The sequence below is a fragment of the Rattus norvegicus genome, chromosome 5 (assembly GCF_036323735.1).
Source record: "Rattus norvegicus strain BN/NHsdMcwi chromosome 5, GRCr8, whole genome shotgun sequence".
NCBI lineage: Eukaryota > Metazoa > Chordata > Mammalia > Rodentia > Muridae > Rattus > Rattus norvegicus.
Window position 1 is genome coordinate 64,558,015 of NC_086023.1, and position 23,775 is coordinate 64,581,789.

Here is a 23,775-nt window from a genome sequence, read left to right on the forward strand (position 1 = left end):
GGAGGGGCAATCAGGCTGAAAGAGGTACAAAGACAAGCCTAGATGAGGTAAGGCCACTTATGGTCCTGCCTGAGCCACCAGCTGGAATGTGTCTAATCTAGGCAAGTCTCAGCTGCCTCATGGTAAAACAGGTGACGTCCACTGAGGACACGGAGAGGAGGAATTGAGAACATGTGTGCAAAGTGATCTCACAGGGATCAGCTGGAGCCAATAAAGCCAGGCTCTTCGCCTGCACTCGAGGCACAGGATGGGATGCAGAGGGGACATGGGACCAACCTACAGGCTGTGCCACACTAATGGAGGTCAAGAGCCCCTGCTAGACCCAATGCCGAACACCAACGCTAGACTGTGCTACAGTGGTCCAAGGCCTCCCTGGAGGAGATGGCTCAGGGCGCTTCTCTCTCTTCTGGATTGGAGAGACTAGTCTGTGATGCCTGAGGGTTTACTATAGGTCCTAGGACCCTGCATACCAGGGCCTTTCAGGCTTGTTTTTAGCTCACTGGTTAGGCTAGCCAGTGAGCTCTAGGCACCCTCTGGGTCTCCACCCCCTAGCACTGGGATCACAAATGTGCAAGCCACCATGTCTGGCTTTTCTTTCTAGGGTTTGGAACAGATGCAGTGCAAGAGCTGAAGCGAGGGCCCACAGCCAATCTGTGGAGAGGAAGCAAGCAGGTAGAAAATACCGTCCTGGGGTTCTCAGCAAGGAGGTCGCTTCAGGTAGCTTGGTACCTAGGGGAGGGCATTTGTTTGCCTAAGGTCACTTTTCTTTAGGTGGAAAAAGTACAGTCTCCACCCAGCCAGCCTTTGTTCTTTGCAGAAACTGAAGAGAGTCCTCTGGCCGATGACTCTCGCAGCCCTCTTTCCTAACATAGAACCTTTCTTTGACTTCTTGCCCATTTGCTCTAGGTACTAGGCCCAGAACCAGCCCACACTGAGTCCACACAGTGGAAACAGCCATACGGGCATTGTAAAACTGTTAAGGCACAGGACGGGCTGGAGTCACCAGCAAGGCACACAGGCACACTACACACACGTGAGAGGGTGAGGGGGGCCAGTGTTACTAAGGGGCCTGAGTGAGGGGCAGGATTCACTAGGTGGCTGGGAGGACAGGCTGCCTCAGTCCAGAATGGGCACGGGTGGAAAGGCCAAAACCCATTTCTTCAGAGGAGAGTTGTTCTTTAGTGAGGCAGCAGAGTTCGAAAGAGAACGTGTGGGGCGGCGTGGGCCTTGAAAGTCAGATTAAAGGAACTCCCTGACAGTCCAAAGCACGGGCAGCTCCCAGGATTTGTGGCTGCTGTAGTACTGTGCTTTTACAGGAGGGATGCGATCTGTGCTGTCCTCGATAAGGGCTTCATGGCAAGGAGGACCAAACGCACAACAGAAGCAGCAGTACCTACAGTGGGAGCCTTCGAACAACCAAAGTCAGTCAAAGTCAGCTTTCATGCACTCCTCCTAATTAGGCCTTGAGCTCTGGCACACAGCTCCTCAGTCTCTGCCTTTTCTTCTTCAATTTCCTCCTGAGTTTCTGAATATTAATCTCGCAGTGATGTCATGAGCAGAGCTGCAGTCTGTTCTAATTATAAAGCATACTGGTGCGGCAAGACTGATGAGAGGCTGTGCAGCCACCAGGCACTCAGACAAGAGCTCAGGCCCTGGGGAAGAACCAGACAGGGGTCTGTCCCTGAGCAAGATTTCTGAGCAACTTCCTCAAACCTCCATGCTTGGGTCTCATGAGAACAAAATAACCTGCCTACAAAGGTTGTCCCAAGAAAGAAGAGACATTCTTATCATGGTCCCGGGCAGGCTTAGGATGTTTTAGAAAACCCAGCAGTGGGGTTGGGGATGTGGCTCAGTGTTGGGAGTACGCACTGCCCTAGGTTCTGCATACACCAAGCCTAGAGATGCATAACTGTGATCCAGTGATGGGGGCAGAAGGATCAGGTGTTCAAGGTCATTCTCAGCTATGCACAGAGCTGCAGGCAGGCCTGTGTTACCTGAGACCTTGTATTAAAAGGGGAGGAAGTAGAATCCAGATACCATCCAGTGTCTTCAGTTGTCCTTTAATTACAAACCTTACCTCCAAAGTGTGCTCACACCCTCTTAATTACTGAGGGGCAGTGCTCTATGAGTAATATACTGGGAGGGGGGGGGTCACAGCCTTGCTTGGAGTTTCCCTGACTTTGGGGTGACTTGAACCATCACTTCTCCATCCATAAAACAAATGGGAGGGGGAGGGAGGAGATCCCCTTCTGAGGCAGCTGAGTTGAACTGCTGGCTCAGGGCACATTAAAGTGCCCACCTGGGGCCAGCGAGCCCGGCCTCCACAAGAGAGCCATTTCCATTCTGCCCATATGTCAGCTTCCCTCAGAGTTCACTCGTGAGGGCTCTTGGAAGGCCAAGCCAGAGGAACAGCAAGGCAGCAGCAGGAACAACAAGGGCCCAAGCACTAGTTCTGCCAGCCTCTCTCAGTAGCTGAATTCCTGTTAGCTCTTGCCAAATGCCCCCAATGCTGTGTTTTCCTTGAGTCCCTGCAGAGACCACTCGCACCCACTTCTTACCACATGGTTGACCAGCTTTAGAAGCCACTCACGCTTCTCCCGGCCAGACGCCGGACTCAACCTGTCTTTGCCAATTTTCATGATGACAGGCTGTGCTCTGTGCCTGGCATATTTTATTGTCCCCCTAGTCACTTTCCAGAGTCAGACTGAAACTATCCCAATTCTTCCAAGGGGGTTGCTCACCCCACTGCAGTTCCCAGCCTGGATTTCCCTCCCAGAATCTGATTTCCATCTAACACTCCATGTTCCTTGGCACCACCCCACTGCCTGCCTCCATCTTCTCTCTTCCTGGTCCACATGGTCTGTCCCCATCCTCTACCTCAGCACCAAAACAGATGAGCGGCTGACTTAGCTCCTCCCCCAGTGACTTCCCCTCACACTTAGATCCTGGGACTGAAAACAGCAAACCATTATCGTTAGTTGGGAAAAGCCTGGGGTGAACAGGGTTCTGAGGAAAAGAAGCCAAGGGTCAGTGGAACCTGCCCTCCACGTGCTACAGGAACTACCAACTGTGTCAGCCAGTCCTGGGAAGGCCAGTGCTGCCTTCAACCCTGCAGAGTACATGGACAGCAAGGAAAACTCAGAAGCCCAGGCCTGAGTCAGGGCCACATCCCCAGGGCTGGAGCCAGCAAGCTGAGTGGTATTCAGCAGAGGCGGGGCCTGGCTCTGCCAGGCGGCCCACTCCAACCTGCCACAGCACATAAATTACAGGGAGGAGGCTGGTGGCCAACTGGCTTCAGGACTGGCCCAGCCTCTCTCCAGCACAAGGAAGCACTTTATGTAGTCCAACGCCTCATTATCTGGCATCTCGGTCACACCGGAAAGGGCAAATAATGGGCTAAGAGCAGCACATGTTGCGTTACGAAGCCCCTCCCTGCACAAACCTGTCCTTGAGTCCCCACTGCCTGCGTGGCAAAGGCTCAATTAACTCCTTACTGTGATATCTGCAGCCCTTCAGTCCGACCACAACAAAGCTTCCCCACCTCCCAAAAAAAAAAAAAAAAAAAAAAAAATCTCTATTTAGCTTGGTTCATTCACAAAATATTTGCTGAATACCTCTGATGTGCCGGGCACTATGCTAGAACAACTGAAGGGTCTGTGTGTCCCACCCACTTGGAACTCTGAGTGGATCACAGCCAAGTCCCTAGACAATGCTTTTTCCCCCATTCAGGGCTACTCGGTAACTGGCAGATGTTACCTTCTCTCCCGCTTGCCACTGAGGAAGCTGCTTTCCCCAGATGCCTACCCGACACACTCACCCAAGTGTCTCTGCGCCATACCAGAAAAGCAGGCAGCTCAAGCCGGCCGGCTCCTCAGCCTGTGGAGCCACAGGTGCTTACAATGGGGCGTGTCTTGGCTCTTCCACAGGACCCTGGGTTTTTAGGTGTTTTCCCATGTTGGAGTTACAGGAAGACTGAGCACTGTCAAAATCACAGAGCACTCTGAGTCTGAAGACATTTATTTAACTGACAGGCAACCCTAGGTCCACTCTGGGGGAGGTAGGGGTCACCTTGCATAAGGTGTAGAGCTCTCACTGTCTCCTGCCAGAAACCCAGGAGTGACAATAGACTTAGGCGTAGTGACATGCTGTGACCTCTCCTACCAGGTCAGCAGATGTGTGCACAGAGAAAGGAAAGGAGGTGGAGGGTGGGTGGCAGGGCAGCTGAGCGCTGCAACTCTAGGCAAGGCCAGAGGTTTCTAGCTGGCTGGCTGGCTGGCCCAGAAGCAATGAGGCAACAGGAAGACTTTCTAAGAGGCAAGGGGCAGTTAGATGTCAAGCTAGGAGGCTGGGTGTAACAGAAACCATGGAGAATTTTAAGCAACGGCATTATCTACAGCCACGTTCAGAGGACAGGAGGTCTCACCAGAAGAATCAACAAGATGGCTCAGTGGGTCAGGCACTTTGCTGGGTAAGACTGCTGACCCCAATTCAATTCCTGGATCCCAATGGAAGGAGAGAGAACCAAGTTCCGAAAAGTGTCCTTCGACTCCCACATGTGTGCCACGGCATGCAGCGTGCACCTGCATACATGGACACACACGTGTACATTTGTGCATGCCAATGGGATTTGATTTGGGGTTTTTGTTTTGTTTTCCGAGACAGGGTTTCTCTGTGTAACCCCGGCTGTCCTCAAACTCAAAAGATCCGCCTGCCTCTGCCTCCCGAGGGCTGGGATTAAAGTCATGCACCACCGACTGCCCAGCTAATGGTGACTTTTTTATGAAGGCAGCAAGGGCCATCAGGAATAGGGCTTTTCTTCTCTAATATGTTAATGGTGCATCTGTTAATGCACCCGACTGTACAATGAGAGCTCTTACCCAGGACAACAGAGTTGCAAGAGGCCCAAAAGATGGTAGTTTAAAAAAACGTACTTTTGACATGAGAATGTGGGTAACCTACGTGCAACTTAGGAGAGATCAAAGACCTTCTGCATGCCTGGGCCAGAGGTGGCTTGCAAGAAGCTAAGGGGGTGGAGTGGGTGGAGTTCTCCATGAACTCAGAAGGTCAAAATGGGCTTGGCCAAAACCCAGCAAGAACAAGTCAATATGGGCCTTGATTCCAAAGAGGAGCAGTTCTTCTGTCTGTGTCAACGGTGTGTTACTGGAGCCCAGCCCCTCCTACTCGTTTAGTTATAGTCCACGGCCCCTTCTGCAGGGTCAGGGCAGAGCAGAGTAGCTACAAAAGAAACCGGGCTGCCAAAAGCCTAGAAGCCTGAAATTCTCCATTGTTAGCTTTGTACAGAAAGCCTGCTGACCCCCGTGTTACACAAATGAAAAACTAACACAGGCTAACAACATGTTGTCACCCTTGGGGCAACAACAGACTCATGCCTAAACACCCTGTTGGTCCCTCTTACCTGAGCAATTCCCCAAGGGGGCCCCACATTTCTTTGAAGCTCTTAGCCAGGTAAATTTTCCACCCTCTGCAGTTTTAGATATTAAGTGCCTAAGGCTTTTCCAAAGCCACTCAGGTGAGGAGGTGGGTGATCTACCAAAGAATGAGCACACAGGCCTTCCAAGAGCAGGCCGAGTGTCATCCACACAACACAGGAGGACTGGAGATCATAGTGAGAAATGTCGTTTCCTTATGAGGCTGCGAGACCTTACTTCTTGTATCTCCTTAGCTGGGGACAACAGTCACCTGATGACAGGGCCGTGGCCTGAGACTAAGAAACTCTCCCTCACTCGTGGTTTCTGAGTCCTTCCTTCTGCATCCACGGGAACCTGTCTGTGGTCTGGAGATGGCCTTTGGGAAAAGACTTCTGAATAAGAGTGACGCCTGGCCATCTAACAAATGTAGGCCCAGTGGCTCAGACAGGATGGGGCCAGGGCACTTGACTCTGGTGGATACTCAAAGTTCAACTCACCCCGAGTGGTTCCAGGTTCTGTGCCGGCTGCAAGGGGTCAATGAAAAATAAGTACGTGTTCTCAAGGAGCCCAATCCCTGGTGTTCAGATAACAGAGGAATGTCAATAAAAACAGAAGCTTGGCAGGCCTCGGGCATGGCCCTTGACCTCCAACATACCTCCCTTAGATGAAAAAGGGTTGGTTCCTTTCACATCCATACGGATCGCAGTGGGGCAATGCGTTAGTTAGTCCCTACCTAACTAACGCATGGGACAGAGTACAGCATGCCCCAGAGACCATAGAAAGCAGCAAATAAACAAATAAGTAAGTAAATAAATAAACAGAGACACACTTGCAGCAAGGAAAACACGGAGGCTCTGAAACCTCATTAGGCACCTGTCATGTGTGTCTGCCTGCCTCTCCTGAGAAGTTAAGAGGGGAAAACTGTTCCCCTCTCTAGTGCAGCAACATTCCACAGTTTGTTCACAGAGGTCACAGCAAGACAGACAGACAGGACAAGAGAAACAGAAGAGATCAAAAGGCAGGCCTCTTGCTTTGGCAGGTAGCCAAGAAAGTGCCTGCCCCTTCCTGGGCTAGGGATGCAGCCAGTCAGGGCCTCGGTGGTGGCTTCCCTTCACTGGAGGCCCGCGGTGCCTGAGGGAGTTAGGGAAGAGAGGGTGTGAACTTCACCTTCCTGGGCCTGACAGTGGGCCTCCCATACAGTGCTGAGCACAGGCTGTGCCACTCGTACAGACATATGTGGGTAGGTCGTCCGGCACTGGCTAGCACGGAGGAGCAAGCCTGGCAGGCTTATGTAACAAAGGGTTTGTCACCACTTCCTGTGATCGCCAGCATTCCAGCACAATGAGACACCCTCAGCCCTGGCTTTGAAGTTCAGCAACTCATTCAGATGGCCCCAGTGCAAACTTCAGCTGGTCGCTGCCTAACTTCCTTAACCTTCCCATTCCCCTCACAGGGAGCTTTGAGACAGCACTGCTGTGGACACTGTTGCTTTGTCTTGTGTAAATTCACTTTTAAATTTGCTTTGGTGATGAAATAATCTGCCTTTATTTTTGAAATTGTAAAATAACCCAACCTTCCTGGGACAACCACAGTGAAGAGTCTGGGTCTGTTCCCTCCCAGCCCTTTTTCTGCAAACCTGTGTGAGAGTCGGGGAGGAGCAGGGACTACAAGCACAGGCTTTTCCTATCCTAGGCATTCTGTCCACAGTCTCTGTCTCTCTGTCTCTCTCTCCACACAGCCCCGCGGCAGTCACTGAACTGTCTGTTGGCTGCTCCTTCTCACTACGGGCTTGTGCCTCACATTAGCCATTTCCCGTGGTAGGATGCATGGGGAATTACCAGTGCTTTGTTTTTTTCCAATGCTTTAAAGTGACCTGTAACTAAATTCCTCAGATTCTTACAGCACCTCTCAACTGTGTCACCATGTTCTTCCCTCACTGTTTCTGGTCACTCTTTCTGACCCAAAGCAAGCCAACGACTAACATTATTTGTTTGTTTCCGGCAAGGTCTTGCCTAGAACTCCATGCCGTTGTGCGTCACCATACCACGCCCTGCTAGAGAGCAAAGCCAGGGCTTTATACCATGTGTATGTGTTGTTCAGATGTGTGCAGGGAACGTGGGTGGAGGCCAAAGGTCAATTCCTGGTGTCTTCCTTCTTTTGCTGCCTACCTTGTTTTCGAGACAGGAACTTGTCAAGTAAACTAGGCTGGCCGGCCAGAGAGCCCCAGGGGTGTGCCCATCTCTGCCTCCCTAGTGCTGGGACTGCAAGCACATACCACCACACCACACAAGTTCTGGGGATCAAAATCGGCACCCTCCTGCAGGAGCATTTTAAAATCAAGTACATGACACTCAACAATCTACAACATAGACTGCTACGATGTAATCTCTCAATTTTTAGGATTTGGAGTCTACCCACATACACCAGGTCAATGTTTGAACATCTCTGGATCGAGGCTGGTAAATGCCATTAGTCCTTACAGAACAGTGGTCTTTTATTACACAGGTAATTGTCACTCAACAGTTACAGAGGCAAGCTAAATATGACAATCTTACTTAGGGGGGGAGGGCTGTCCAACTTCTAGACTGACTTCCAGGTTACTTGTCATGCCCCATTCATACAAGCCTTTGAAATTCAAATTCCTCCTAGGAAGGTAGGCCTCTACCAGGGGAGCTCTGGCTCCTATTTGAATTTTTTAAAAGAAAAGTCTGGGGAAGACACAAGAATGTATGAATCTGGTGTTCTCTTTCACTGTCTTTTCACCACAAAGTATAAAATAACTCTAAAAAGGAGAGACAGCATACCCACCGAAATTTACCTTCGTGGTACAAAAACTAAAACCAAGGGAAGCTCAAGTTGCTAAACTTTAAAGCAATCCGGGAGACGGGAGGCGATGCAGAAGACAGCACTCAGAAAGCGAAAAGGTTCCTTCCGTCCATGGACAACAAACTGACCACCAATCTACTTCATCAGCAGCCCACGGAGAGCTGACACGGTCAGCAGTTTCTGCTGCCAACCAGAAGCGTCATGGCTAAAACCTTTCAGTGATGCCTCCAAACAGAAAGCCTGCCTGAACTGAAGGTTCCTGTCTCAGAATCAGACCCACAGCCACCTTTCCCGCACAGGGACCCTGTCTGCTGTGAGGTAAGGGCACCGTGACAAGACTCAGTCACACCCCCAGTGTTCACTGTCTGCACTTGAACAATCTCCAGGCCCAAGTTCTGGCAACGTGATCCAAGCCATCCCAGCATTCTCAGCTGTCCTGCAGGTGACTGGCAAGTGATGACACTCACTGCCACCATCCTGTCACTGCACAATCACGCCACAGATGGGTTACAAATATATCCAGGCCCTCTGGAAGCCTACTGTGAGGTAGTGTAATTCCTCGATCTGTGAAGTCTTCCTTCTGGCTCCCTAGCTGGACAGAGTGGCCAGCTGTAGAACTACGAAGGCAAAAAGAACAGGCTGGGGACTCCTCAGGATCCCCCAGACCAGCAAGCATCTCCCAGGCTGCTGCTTTGCTCTGGTAACCCAAAGTGCTCTGAGCCTGTTTTTCAAAGATCTTGTCCCTTGGGGGGGGGGGGGGGCATAGGCAACAGGTCAGTATGAGCTCAGAATCCCATGTTCCGTTTAGAAGGCATTAAGGGCCACCTGCTTCACTGTGGCTGCTTCCTAGCAGACACCATTGGTCCTGACACCTGGGAATGCCTCCAACTCCATGTGATGTCAGATGAGACAGCAAAGCCTCAATCCAAGCCTCGGTGGCTAGCTCTGTCCACCTTCCGAACACATGTGGTCATCCCCACCAGCTCCTGAGCCCCATGCTGCTCCACCCTTCCTTGCTTCAGAGAAGCAAGGCCTTTACTTGCCCTGTGTTCTTTCGGAGGTGAACAGTTAAATTTGCTAGGCTTCTTCTGCCTGCTGCTTACCACCAGCAGTATCAAGGTATGATACACTCCCCCCTCTACCCAGACCTTGGGTCCCTGAGAGAACGTGGACAGCTAAAGTAACTTACAGACACCCACAGGGGGCATCTGGGCTATCAACAACAGCGATCTTGAAAAAACTACACCTTGAGACAAGTGCTTGGTCAATTTCCCTCCATTGACCTGTGTTGTTCGGAGAGCTGCCTGAATGGCCAGCCATGTGCTTCCCAGCTTAAGGGTGCATATTTGGGTCAGAACCTTGCTGCCCCTGCCTACAGACATAGCTTATGGACTTAGCTGAGGCCCCCACCTCTGGGTGGACTCAACTGAGGCCTCCCCACTTTAGGCTTCTGTGGCTCCCCTTAGGCTGCACAGGTTTTCCGAGAGCACAGATTTGACCCCGTCACTTCTTTGCTCCAGTGTCTTACTTTTGTCTCCCACAACATAAGGACTAAAAGTGCCCTGGTGGCCTCACAGCTCTGAGACCGGATGATACAGTGCTTTCCTCTCAACACCCCTGTATCTGTGCAGACAGGAGGTTAAGGGCAGACACAGGGACAAGGCTGGACTCAAGGCCCCGTCCACCTCTGCCTATCACTGGCTGCATCATCTGTATGCTTCAGTTTCTTCCTCAAAGGGGGATGGGGAGGGGCCTCCTAAGGAATGTGTGGGGCCCTGTGAGGTGCACACACACAGTTCTAGAACTCAGGTGGGTCCCAGGGAAAGTGTCTCCTTCTGCTCTTCCCTGACAGAGTAGGAAAAGGACATGTGAAAGCCCAAATGCTGAGCCTTGAGTCTAAAGCTGGGCTAAGGGCCGGGGAAAGGCATTGTCAAAGTCATGCAAAAGTCATCGGGCCCTTCCCACAGCTCTGTGCTCCGCAAGACAGCAATGGCTTTCTTTAACCCTTATAGTGATTGACACACTTCCCCTGAACAGCATCTCATCTGCCATCTGTAAAGTGAGACCCTCATATGGGTGTCCCTGTCAAAGACCCACTGTGAAGCCCACACACGCAAGTCACCTGCGGTGAGGGGTCAGGAAACCATCCTCATCAACCCCACGTGACAGACAGGACACTCTCAGCCCCGGGAAAGATAAACTAATTACTTACACAGCTTCCAAGCCCAGGGACAGCATTAAGATTACGCCTTCTGTTCCCAGTACCAATGCTTGTTTCTTGCCACAACCAGTGAACTGCCACTAGGGTCCTACAGTGTTTGGATCGACAGTGTTGAACCCCAAGGTATGGCCTTGCTGACTAGCCCCAAAGACAGGGAGAGAGAATGCCCAGCCCCTAACACCATGTCACTCAGCCAGGCAGCCTCTGCCTCCCATGTTGTCCACTAAGTGCCGAAGCCTCGTGGTTCCTCTGGATTCTAGTCCTGCCTGCTGCCCCCCTCTACCTTTGAGTCCTCTCCAAACCTTTGTCTTTTCTGAAAACTTCTTAGCACTTACCTTGGCCCGCCTACTCTGAACTTGCTGTGGCCAGTCCCCTCTTTATAGCAAGCACCTGAGTTTGAACTTCATCAAAGCCCTCCATTGTGATCCCAAAGGGTCCCTGTCCTTAGCTCTTGGTGCCTGGCTGGGAACCTGGCCCTGTAAGACAGTGTTAGAGCTTGCTTTGAGGAGAGACCGTCACACATCCACAGGTGGTGCAGAAGAACCAAGGTCAGACTGCTTGACCTCAGGAGTTTTACCAAGATGTACAAAACAGGAAGATCACCGACTGCAGCAGAAGTGAGCAGGCAGAAGACGGAGGTATTTCGGACAGCTAAAGCGCATATACACCAGTAAATCCAAAAAACCGCAAACTAAACCAAAATCCCAGTTCTCGACAAGAGCAAACAGGTCTGAAAACAAAAGTGCCTTTCTAGGGCACACTCTGAAAGCAGGTATCAAACACTTTAACCATCATACCCAACAACTCTCCTTCTCCTAAGCCAGGGACATAATCGCAGGAACTTCTGCTAAGAACTTAGTTAAGAAGGTGCTCATTCCTCAGAATCCTGCTAAGTTGGTGAAGACCAGTAAGCAAGAGAGATGCAAACAACACGTTGCAAGCACTAACCCCTGCTGTTGCATGTTTGAGACAACGTAGTAGGCACCATTCTGTGTCTTTGGGCAGAAAGAAACAATTTATGTGGGAAAAATAGATGTGCACACTGAAGATGTTGAGACATAAGAACACTAATAGGGGGCTGGAGAGATGGCTCAATGGTTAAGAGCACTGACTGCTCTACCAGAGGTCCTGAGTTCAAATCCCAGCAACCACATGGTGGCTCTCACAACCATCTGTAATGAAATCCAATGTTTTTTTCTGGTGTGTCTGAAGAGAGAAGCAATGTGTTCATACATAAAATAAATGAGAAGTAGCCATTTGGAAGCTAGTCTAATGACTTCTTTAAAAACAAAACAAAACACTAATAGGTTAATAATGGTGATTTTCTCTGAATTACTTGTTGGGGTCCAGGTCTGTGTTACTTTTCTTTGTATCTTCTGTATCTAACTCCAATCCTGTTGTAACAGGTAAAGTTACCACTGAGACTGATAGATAATACACTTCCTAATTCCTGCCTCTTTCTGAGAACTGGCTCGGGGCACACAATAGAAGGCAGGTAGGGGCTGCACCATCCCTGGAATGCCATGCATTCCCTAAATCACATGCTGTGGCTTAGAGTTTACCAGAAGGATTGTGGGGCTGTCTGGCTTTCTGAAGCGCAAGACACTGAGAAGGTGAAGTTTCACCTTTAGGAACGTTCTGGTCATTTTTATGTTTGGGTTTGATTGATCCTCAGTACTTCAAAAAGATTGCTTTGACTGACTCGGAGAACAGAGTAGAAGGAATGGACTGGAAGCCATTGGAACTTGGGTGCCCACAGACAGCTGATGAGAAGACATCCAGCCTGGAATGTTCTCAAGTAGGGACCAAGGCAAGAAAGAAAGGCCAACATGTCTGGTAGGTTTTGGCCTAAAAAGTAGGAAAGATGAGTGGTCACTGGCTTCTATAGAGAAGCTCTGCTAGGGTTCGTAAAGACACAGGAAACAGGGATGACCTGTCTGGGACTGCAAAAGAAACCAAGAATACTGGAACAAAAAGACTGCCAGATGAGGGATGGGTACAAAGACAGAGTAAGATGGCCTAGACAGAAGGGACCCATGCTCAGCCATGGGGCTGCAAGGTGAGCTTATAGCAAAATTCTAAAAGACGGCTCACTCAGTTCTCCACTAAGACAGATGTCAATCCTGACGCAATCTTTCTAAAACCTGCGTCCGTCCATGCAACAGCTCTGTTCAGAACGTCCTGCTGGCTTCCTACTTCAAGTCCTAGTGAAAGATCTCTCCTACACCCACAAGGCTCAACTTCTCTCCCTGTTCCACACCCCTCAGCGCCCACCTGCCCTGCCCAAACATGTGGCCCTCTACACTGTCCCTTGAGCAACGCTGCCAGCTCTTGCCTCCCTCCTCCTGCCTGGCCCTTCTCTGTGCTATTCTTTGAGAGATACAGCTCACACCACCTGGCCCTGTAGTTAAGTCCCTCCGATGAATCTCTTTAAAAGGGCATCCAGCCCAAACACAGCCACTTTAGGGTCCCTATCCTACATACCCCCAGGGGGAGTGAGGCATCCATGCTTGGTGCATGGCTCTGTTCCCACCATCTACACAGAGCAGTACCCAGCATGTAGCACCTCTAAGCAAGAGATGCTGAATGAATAAAAGAGGACACATCGACGAGGCCGTCATCATTCCAGTTGGAGACTTGGGGCTCAGCCAGCAAAGGTAGCTCAGAGGACTTTTCCACCTTCCAACACACACACAAACACACACACACACACACACACACACACACACACACCCCGTCATAGCTACCTCTTCCTTCTAAGCCTGGGGAAGCCACTATGTGACCATTAGTTACTGTAAGCACCTCCCCAGGGTCATGAATAACCCATCATCTCTGAGACCCACTCCCTAAGCTTCTCCTTTCCATCACGAGGAGCAATCCAGAGCTCCCCTTGGAGAGAAGAGAAAGAAACTGAATGACCAAGAGGAAAAGTCAGTCCTTCCTGCCTCGGCATTGAGAAAGTTCACGCTTCTCAGGAAGTCAGCACCTCTGACTCTGAAAGTGAAACAGTAACAGAAATATTACTGGAAAATACCAAACAGGAAGCCAGGGAAAATTCCATTGTGGACACGAAGGCCCTCCGTCCATGTGCCTCAATCATCTCGGCAAAGTGTTTCAGAATCAAAACATAGGAAGAAACGGAGCTCAATCAGGCTGTCACCCTTCCTGCCAACTCAGGCTCTGGCCAAGCTGCCTCCACACCCTGACTCAGAGGGCACCGGACTCAGAGAGGCAGGGCAGGGCAGGGCAGGACAGAACTCCAGCACCTTCCAGCACCCCAAAGCAGATCTGAGAGGCCAGGGAGTTACAGGTATCAAAGCTGACTGTGGAATAATTACAAGAATGTAGAACCAGTCCTTGTGGGGGTCTGGGGAGATGGCAAAGGGCAAAACAAACTGCAACGCTATCAAAGCGGGCCCAACCAACAGGTGCCATCAACCAGCCTAGTTTTCAGCTGTAAAGCCATTAAGTCTCAGGCTTGGAGGTGGGATGGGTGCGGGGGGGGGGGGGGGGGGGGGTTGGGGGGATGTGCACTTGAGCACATACACACCTGAAAAAGTTGTTTTTTTTCCAGGGATCAAAATCAGGTTGCTGAGCCATCTCCCTGTTGTCCCCAAGTCCAGATTTATGTTGTTTTGTTTTGGTTGGTTTAGTTTGGTTGGTTGGTTTTTTAATGACCAAAGCTGACCTTTGCTTCAATGGTTCTGCAACACAACTTAAGCTCAGCAGGGGAGGGTTTGGCTGCAAGACCAGAGGAAGCCACACCTGCTTCAGATTTGCCTTTTAAAGCCAAGGTACAGCCCAGCAACACTTTAGGAGCAGGGAGAGGATGAGGATCAAGTCCTGAGGTTAAATCCTAAGGCCAAGTCCAAGGTTTAGTCCTGCTCCCTAGAGGGTCTAATCAGGGGAGGCAGTCACCCGATCTCCTTTTAGGAAACCTATGTTCTTTCTGGATATGGGCAGAGGTACCACTAGCTTTCATCTTAAAGCAGAGCACACACAGCCCAGCCGATCCCTTGGGGGAGGGAAGGTCTGGTGTTAGAATGAGAAGACATGACAGTTACAAGACACACATTCTTGTGCAGCTGTCCTGTGGGATGAGCCTCTTCTGTGTGCAGAATTTCTCTATAACTCAAGGGCAGCATTAACATCTCCTTCATGGAACTTGGCAGCAGACGGGAGAGAGTCCAGCTGTGGGTCAAAACAAGGAAGGAGCTAAGGAGAGCATTTGGTGGGGAGGGAGGGGAAACACGACAGCCATAGTTGTCAACAGCTGGGCCTTCTCATGGAGCAGCTAGTGGAAAGAAAGCACATGGGTGGCGGACTCAGAATGCACAGTGTGCACCTTGTCGTCATCCTTAAAAGCTCTGACATTAGGTTCATCACTAACGTCTCTAAACCTCAGTGTCTTTATCGGTAAGATGGGCTGACGGTCCCCACAGCAGATGAATAGCCCTGAATGCCAGGAATGTCTTGCCTACATCCCTTCCCCTTGCCCAATTCCGCCTTTCTTCCCGAATCTCGGCCTTGTGTTGTGACTTGCTGGGTCAACAGCATTCAAAGGAACAATGTCCTAGATTCAAACCTCAAGAATGCTCAAGGGCTCCTGCCTTTTCTTGGAACCCTGCCCTGCCATATAGGAGCACGTGCTGAAGAATGGGGGCCAATACTGAAACACAGCTGAACAGCACAGCTCAAGACCACCCTGGCCAGAGTGAGCTCCATCAAGACCAGAATGACACTGGGTGTTTGGTGCCTGGGTAGAAAACTATAACCCACAGGCAGGCCAGCCGCCTGGCTTTGAAAAATAAAGTTTTATCAGAATACAAGTATTCCTACTAAGACTGTCTTTAGATAAAATGGCAGAGCTAACCCGCTGTGATGGAGACCATCTCAAACCAGAAAAACATTTACTGCCTGGCTCTGGCCCTTTAAAAAAAAAAAGAGTTGGCTGACCTCTAAGGCTGGAGTGACATGACACCAAGCAACAGCTGATACAGTATCTGGACCTAGAACCTAGAACGGCTGTGAGGACTTTGTGACCAAGGAAGTGTTACAATGAAGCCTCCTGGGGAATTAACACTGGGAGCAGTTTTGACACATTTCTCTCACTCAAGGGTTGGGACATGGATGGGCAACCTGTCTTCCGCCATCAACTCTGGTCCTAACCTTTTCCAAAAAAGGACATTTTAAGGACTGGAGAAGATGGCTATCAATCAAATAGAAATGGCTGACACTTCGACCCAGGCTTCATTGATCCGGACTAGTGATTTTATGTGAAAAAGATCAATGACAGGTCAGCTCCCCTGCATCAAGCTTGCATCCCATTCTGACGAAGGTAAGGCCCTTGCACCTGCCTGTTGGGCCCAGCACTCAGCATGGGAGCCTTGCTCCTCAGTTCCCTGTGCAAGCAGTCAGGCCTTCCCTCACCAGTCAGCTCAAATGGCTCCCTCCTTCAACTGCCAGTTTTCAGGCTGGTCCAGCCTTCTGGATGCATGTCAGCCCTTCCTTAGGTTCTGATACTGCCTCAGGCTTGTTCATTTATTGATACCCAAGGGACGTTGTTTCCAGAACTTTTCTGGAATACCACAAACCAAGGGTGGTTATGTCTCCTATATAAAATAACACAGTAGACCAGGCACCGTGGCATACATCTTTAACCCAGACCTTAGAAGACAAAGACAGGAGGATCTCTGTGGGTTCAAGGCTGGCCTGGTCTACACAGTCAATCCCTGTCTCAAACTAGAATAAAAAGGGGAAAGGCACAAGGTTTTGGCTTTCACATACTTTAAATACTGTCTGGCTGACTTATAAGACCTAATACAAAGTAAAATACTACACAGTTACTCAATTGTTTCTGGCTTAGGAAATAAGAAAACACAAAACTCTGTATGGGTCAGTAATTTTGTTTCAATTTGGAGGCAAAGTTCTGGGGATTGCATTCAAGGCCTGGCAATTGTGTGTGCAAAACTTTCCTGTAAGATTGAAGCATTCTATCCTTCAGGACTCCTTATTTGAACTTGCTTCAGGAAGTCCCTGAAACAGACCAAACTCATTAGGCCCCTCCTCACCAGAGTAAGCTAAGAACCCCACCTCAGAAGAAAGCTAGCTTTAGCTGCAAAGGTTTTCAGAGAAGAAAAGCCTCAACGACTTGAGTTTTGAGTGTTGCGTATACCCGGGAAAGGTTTTGCCACGCAATATTAGAGTATACTAGACAAATAAATACTCTATCACTAAGCAACAACTCAGCCCTCTCTTTTTTCCTTTTTTTACTTTTTTTTTATTTTCTGTGTTTGGCCTGTATGCTAACTATGCACTATGTATGTGCCTGAACCCCACAGAGGCCAAAAGAGGGCACTGAACCCCTTGAAAGTAGAGTGCAGATGTTCGTGAGCTGTGTGAGCTCTATATGGGTGCAGAGAATTGAACCTAGGTCCTCTGGAGAGCAGAGTACCCTAAACCACTGAGCCACATCTCCAGACCCAGTCTTCTTACATTTGACTTTGAGACAAGGTCTAAGTTGCCTGGACTGGCCTTGAACACGTTAGCCCAGGTAGGCTTTGAATTTATAAGTCTTCTGACTCAGCTTCCAGAGTAGCTGGGAAAACAGACCTGGCTTTCTCTGCCCCCATTTAAGTGGCAGGTGGTTATGGTTAAGACCACAGACAGCAGCAGAAACAGGGTATATAACCTGCTGTACCCTCCGTGGTCACACACTTGCTTTCCTCTGAATTCCCTGTGCCTAGCAAAGAACTCAGAAACTGCTAGGTGCTTTGTCGTGGTGGGTGTGTGTGAGTGTGTGTGTGTGTGTGTTGTTAAAAATTATTATTCACTCGGATTGGAAAATGTGTTATTTAACACAATTCTGTAGATGATGATAATATACCAAGTGTTGGTACACGTTAGCATGTATTAAAAACCTGGGAAAACTGAAGTCATGATGAATTCTTGACTTTCTCAGGTGTACTGGAAACACCACTTAATTATGAAAAAAGAAACAAGACCAGCAGAAAACATAACTGGATGAGACCGGTTTGGCTGCCAAGGAGGGGTCAACTTTTTTCCCCCCAAACAGCATGTCTGAAGAAATATTAGCTCTACCTACAGAACCTACCTCTCCCAGGACTCGGGGGCTCCCCACCTCTCACCTGAAGTATATTACAATGGCCCTCTAACTGGGTCATTGCCCCCAGACTCCTAATTAAGGCTTTAAGTATCACCTTCCCTGGGTCAAAGTCTACATGGACTCCTCTGTTTAAAAACTCACTTGGAAGACCCAAACTGAAGCCCCCACCCACCTCTGCTATACACTGTTGCCTCTCCTTTCCCAAGCAAGACCCACTGCATATGAGCTCTGGCTTCCAAGGACACATCCCACAGTGAGGTTTTACCATCGTGAGCACAAGTACACACAGAAGTCCCCTTACAGCCTGAAGTCATCCCATCCTATTTAAATCCCACTTTGGTCTCTAGGTTCACCTTAAACCCCTACTTCCTAGGAAAAAACCTCCCCAAGTCCTCAGGACAAAAATCACCGTGTGGGGGTTGGGTGGGTGGGGTGTAGGAACGAAAACTCACATCCACTTCCTGCAGAATCTCAGACCTCCGCCTCCTCCCCAACTCCACTCACTCACGCCTTATCTCTGAGCACAGAGATGGTTACTAAGTTATATTAGGAGGAATCTGGAACAGTGAAAAGGCTCTTTTTCCAAGAACAACTGTAAAGGAAAACACCCCATTGGAGATGTTGCGGTGGTGGAGTGGGACGTGGCCAGGTGACATGTCCCTGGACTCTCACCTGGAAGAACAGGTGGATAACTTAAGTATGCAAGAGAGGAAAGGGTTCAAGTATACAGGGGCAGAAACGGGACCCCAAAGCTGAGTCATGGTATGAACAGCTCTGGAAGATGACTGCACTAGCCAGCAGCCACATTGCATGCCACAGGAACTCTCTCTCAGCTCAAGCCTGGGGTGAAAGCTAGACACTGGTGCTGGCCAATTCTCTGAGGGCTAGGCTGCCCCAGGGTAAGTGGGATTTTCCTGACGCTATTGTTGGGGACTGAAGACAGGTTCAGGATGTTCAGGGCTGGATCACAGTAGGTCTGGCTTCCCAAATGCTGTCTGCTAGAAATAATGTGAAAACCAGATTGCCATAGGACTGCCAGATGGGGAGGTACTGGCCACATACTGAGTTGGCAACGGGCACCTGCAGCCTGTATCCAAAGTGGTCTTGGCCAGAAGACCTGGGAATTAGGTGGAGAAGAGTGGGACCCAAGACCAGAAGGAGCAATCACCCAGACAGTTGTCAAAAGGCTAATTCTCAAGGCTCCCACCAGAACTGTGGGGAGTCACACGTTTCAGGGAATGAACGCATTAGGGTTGGAACAGTAAGAATTTAAGAGCTAGGATGGAGAAGCGCTGTGAAGTATTGCCTTCTAACCATGGGCGGCCATTGTACTCACAAACTCACAGCAACTACGGTCATCTACACAAGATCTACACAAGATCCATACAAGATCAAGCCTGTCAATAGTAATTCCGAGGGGAACCATGAGGCTCCACCCCTTGCTGGGGAGCTCTTGAGCTGGTAGTTTGCCCCATGCTATACAAGCAAACAGCATTAATTGGACACCAAAGGTGAATCTTACTTAAAAAAAAAAAAAAAGATTAAGGTCAGAGCAGCAAGTGTTTGGGGGTGGGGCAGAGAGGGAGTGGGGAGCTAAGAGTGGACTCATCAAGATACATTGCATATATGTATGAAACTGTCCAAAAAATAGTCAATAAAACCAAATGTGCAGGGGTTTTTTGTTTTTTAAAGAAGTGGCAGAGGAGGGCTGAGGATGGAGCTCCCTTTGTAGAATTGCTTGCTTAGCATGTACAAAGAAAGCACTGGGTTCAATCTCCAGAAATGCATAAAACTAGACGTGGTCCATACTTGTAGTCCCCACAGTTGAGAGGTGGCAACACGTGCCTTTAGTCCCAGCTCTCAGGAAGCAGAGGCCAGCCTGGCCTATAAAGTGAGTTCCAGGCTAGCCAGGGCTACACAGAGGAATCCTGTCTCTAAAAACCAAATAGACAGTGAGAAGGGGGGGGGGGGGGCACAAACTCAAGCCCATCCTTGGCTACCTAGAGACTTTAAGGTCAGCTTTGTTTTCAGTCTTATCTCAGAAAATAAAGTACTGTCTCCACCAGCCTTCCAGGACACTTCGTGTCCCTCTCCCTTGCTGCCTCCCTTCCTCATGACAGAAGGAACATCTGGTAACTTCCTCCCTTGTCTCCCGGGAGAGACCACTTTTAAAAGATCAAAGCTTCAACATGAGAAAGGGAAACCAGCCCAGACAGTGTTTCTTTAAAACTGTATCCCCTTCCACCAGTCAACTCAGTTTACACATCCTTGGCCCAGGCCCTGCAACCCTTCTAGGGTCCAGTCCAACTCTAACATCTCAGTTCCAACCCCCAAAGCTTTATACCTGCAGGTCTCTCAAGCACCTTTCTCCAGTCTGAACACTACTGGCTCAAGCTCAACAATGGAGACCCCATTTAACACCAGGCCTCATCACAGGATGGCCTCTGTCACAGCACCCAACAGACATGTCCTGCACAGGATTCCCCTTCCAGCACCTGCTGGAGGAGAGCAAAGACCCATGGGAAATATGGTGTCAATGAAGCCAACTCTTGGGCACACTTGACATCCCAGCTACAAAATATGTTAACTAAGCACCTGTAAGTCTTAACTAACTGGGAAAAAAAATGTTTACAACAATCTTGAAAGCAGCACAAAGACTTCAGAGAGAGCAGGCTGAACCACAAGCAGTAAACAAAGAAAGTCTGCCTGAGGGGCAGTGGTCTTGGGCAACAACAGGATGCTGAGTCAAGTGAGGTGGGCTGTAAACCTCTCTGGAAAGCTCTTTCCTCACTCTTACAGGTAAAAGCTGCAGGCTCTCCCAGTGAGCACACCAAACTCAGCCTGAGCCACATACAAAGCTGCAGGAGGCTTGCCTTCCGGAAACCATCAAACGGGAGCCCAATAGCGCAGCACTCATCAGGGACCTCTCTCTCCTATGGCCCCTATGGTGACTGTGTGAGTCACCAGGGCTTCTAGCTCACTGTTATCAGTATGCCATCTTGGGTACTTGGGAAGCTCGCAGAGTACGAGATTCCAAGGTGTGTGCCTACACCGTTACAGGGGACACACTAAGCTCCTTCAGGCTGCGCACACCATCCATCCTGGGTGGGCGACGCAGAATGACCCCAGGGAGAAGACCAGTCAGAAGACTTTCTCTGGAAGGCATCCTCCTCACCTCTCTCTCCCCCACCTCTCCCATAAAATAAAAAGAGCCCTTGCCAAGCACCCGCTGTGACAGGCAGAAAATGTCTCCCTGCTAGGATATCCAATCTCTATCAGTCCAGGCAAAAGTTTGAGCTCCCAAGGAGGGTGTGGGGGGAGAACACAGGCAGAGCAAAGGGGCCTGACAGCCAGGCAACCCTGCTCTAAAGCTCTCTCTCTCACACACACACACTGGGCCTCAGATTTAATCAAAACACTGCCTCCAAAAGAAATAGGCAGAACAAGTATTTTTATGGGGGAAGGGATGCTAACTCCAGAGTGTGAAGGGAAGGAAGAGTAGAGGGGCCTGGCTGTAATTAACTCCCTTGTTATGAAGCAGGGAACAAGATGGTCTGGTAGATTGAGCAGGGGACTGTCACAAGGCTCCTTCTCTCCTGAAACAGTACTACAGGGATGGAATCAGGAAAGAAGTCTCTTAAGCAGACCGCCTGCGGAGCTGGGAGAGAGGGTAAATAGTCAGATGGCTAAGTTCTCTGGGAAGATGAACCTTTACACCGGAAAAGCCTGCGTGGGGGTTCCCAATACAAAAGGCCGCTTGGCTTCGGAAACCTGGCACGCAGAGTGGGACGTTTAGAAGCATTTACATACACACGGTCAGGGACTTCCAGTAAGGAAAACTATAACCCAGAGATTACCTTTCCGACTCTGGACTTCAATTCCCATCTGCATGTGGGAGGGGGGACCATTACTGGAACCCGGGGTAAACAAAAGTAAATGCTCTTTTAGGCCAGCCGCTGCTGACTTTACTAGGGGAGCTGGAAGGGCTGGCTGGGTATGTCTTCTGGGTAAAATTAGGCGGGGTGCTCTCGCTCTGGCTCTGGGATCCGTAAGGGTGCGTTTGGGGAGCAGAAACCAAAGAGACGGAGTCTAATTAACCATCTGGCAGAATGAGCGCTGTAGCCTAGACCCCAGGATGCCAGAGCAAAGTTGGTGGAAGGGATGGGAAACGTGGCGGTGCCTCAGTTTCCCATGCGCACCAGTAGCTTTGGATCTTACCTTGTCTTTCTGACCAGCTCCGGTCTCCTCGGCGGCGCACTTGTTGAGCAATTTTTTGCCTCCGCAGGTCGTCGGGCTCCAGGTGCGGCCGCCAGAGCACACGCCTCCCGGAGGGTCCCCCGCAGCGCCCGCGCTCTCCACTTTGATGAGTCGGTGCTTAGGGGAGATGTAGCGCACCTCCGCCGGCGTGGCCGGCCGCCGCTCGCTGCTGCTCCGGTAGAGGTGCGGGGAGCCGGATGATGAGGATGAGGACGCGGCGGCGCCCGCTCCCGCCGCCGCACAGCAGCAGCCCGCAGCGCCTGCCGCCGCCGTGAAGGCGCGCTGGCCCCCGCCGGGGTCCCCGCCGCCGCCGCAGTAGTCCAGGCGGCACATGGCGCGCAGTTTGCGCAGCGACGAGCCCGGCCCGTTGTACGGGTCCTCGAAGTCGCGCTCCTTCTGCGCGCGGTAGGCGCGGATGAGGTCACTCGTGCTGCCGCTGTCGTCGGGCAAAGAGCCCGACGAGGCGGAGAAGCAGGCGGCGGCCGACCCACAGGACGCCGAGGACGCAGAGCAGGCCTGCGGCACGGCCTGCGGGGGCTGCTCGCGCCGCTCACCCCGGCGCCGCTGCTCGCGGTAGTCCGGCCTCGGCGGCTGCGGTGGACTCTTGGTCTTGCTGTTGCCTAAGCTGAAGTACTTGTTCAGCCACTTGGCCATGGCGAAGGGCCGCCTAGGGCCGCGGCGCGCGAGCCCCGTCCGCCGCCGCGGCCATTCGGGGGACAACACTGCCGCCCAGTCCCGCAGCGCCTCTGCCCCGGTGGGGGGCGTGCGGGGCACCGGTCGCCAAGTTCAAGTTCTCGCAGCCGCCGCCTCCTGCCGGCCGCCGCCCGGCTCTGGCCGCTGTTGCACAGCCCTCCGCCCCTGCTGCGCGCCGGCCGAGCTTCGGATCTCGCGCCCCTCACAGACGAGTCTCATAGGGCCCGGGGGCCGCCTAGAGCGGAAGGCCGGGCGCCCCCCGCCGTGCACACCCGCACCCAGCGCCCCCACCCTCGCGGAGCGCGCCCCTGCCCCGTGCGAGCCTCCGCCAGCTGCGGGCTTCTCGAGTGCACTGGGGCGAGCCCGGCCCCACCGCGGGTCAGAAAGCAAGAGAGCGAATGAGAGAGGCGGCCGGCGCCTGGCGGAGCCCGCGAGCCCTTGCCCGTCCCGGCGGCGCCTGGCGCTGCCGCTGCCTCTGCCGCCGCCTCCCGAGCCGCCGCGTGTGTGACACTCCGCCGCCAGAACCCGCCCTGCGCCGCGGTCCTGCCCCTTCCCGCAGGCCCCACCCCTCCACCAATGCCCCGCCTCCTCCTAGACCCCGCCTCCCGCGTGCGGTCAGGAACCTCCCCCCTGCTGCACGAGCCACCTCCTGCGGCCGCCTGGGCGCCAGCCCCTGGGTCGTGCCCGAGGGCGTCCTCGTCCTGCTGCTTGGCAGGCCCGGCCTCCCTCCAGCTGAGACTGCGGCTCCTGGAGGCCCGAACAGTCAGCACAGTCAGTCCTTGGGGGCCCGCGCGCCGTGCACTCTAGGAATGGATGCCCACCTTCGAGGTGATAGGCGGGCAGGACTAACGCACGACCTCTAGTTGACCGAGAGGACTGTGCAGGGGAGATACCCTTATTGAGAGAGTGCCTGTCTCTCTTCTCTTTAAAGGGACAGAGACTCCGGTTCAGCTTATCCGGTGCCGCGTCTTCGAATAATTCTTTATGCTAATGAGTGTATTAGCAATCCAGATGACGGATGCGGACGCGATAGGTGGCTGGGACCAGGCGGGGCACCAATCCGGGAGCAAGGCTAAGGGGAGGTCGGAATGTTTGCTTACCTTTTCACCTTGTAGGAAGTGGGGCTTTAACCCTGTTCACTGCCAACTTAGTGGAACCAGCTATGTAAACATTTAACGCTTAAGGTTACCGGAGCTGGCGAGGCTCTATTTAATCCAGAGACA

The 23,775-nt window shown here is 51.4% G+C and overlaps 1 protein-coding gene across 1 annotated transcript in view; it reads right to left on the bottom strand.

Annotated features, from left to right (window-relative positions):
• Nucleotides 1-23,058, bottom strand: part of Shb (SH2 domain containing adaptor protein B) — a 107,379-nt gene extending 84,321 nt beyond the window's left edge. Inside the window, exon 1 of the mRNA NM_001427398.1 lies at nt 21,821-23,058. Coding sequence (NP_001414327.1) covers nt 21,821-22,513 — 693 coding nt within the window. The 5' untranslated portion in view covers nt 22,514-23,058. The remainder of the gene's footprint in view (nt 1-21,820) is intronic.
• Nucleotides 23,059-23,775: the final 717 nt, after the last annotated feature.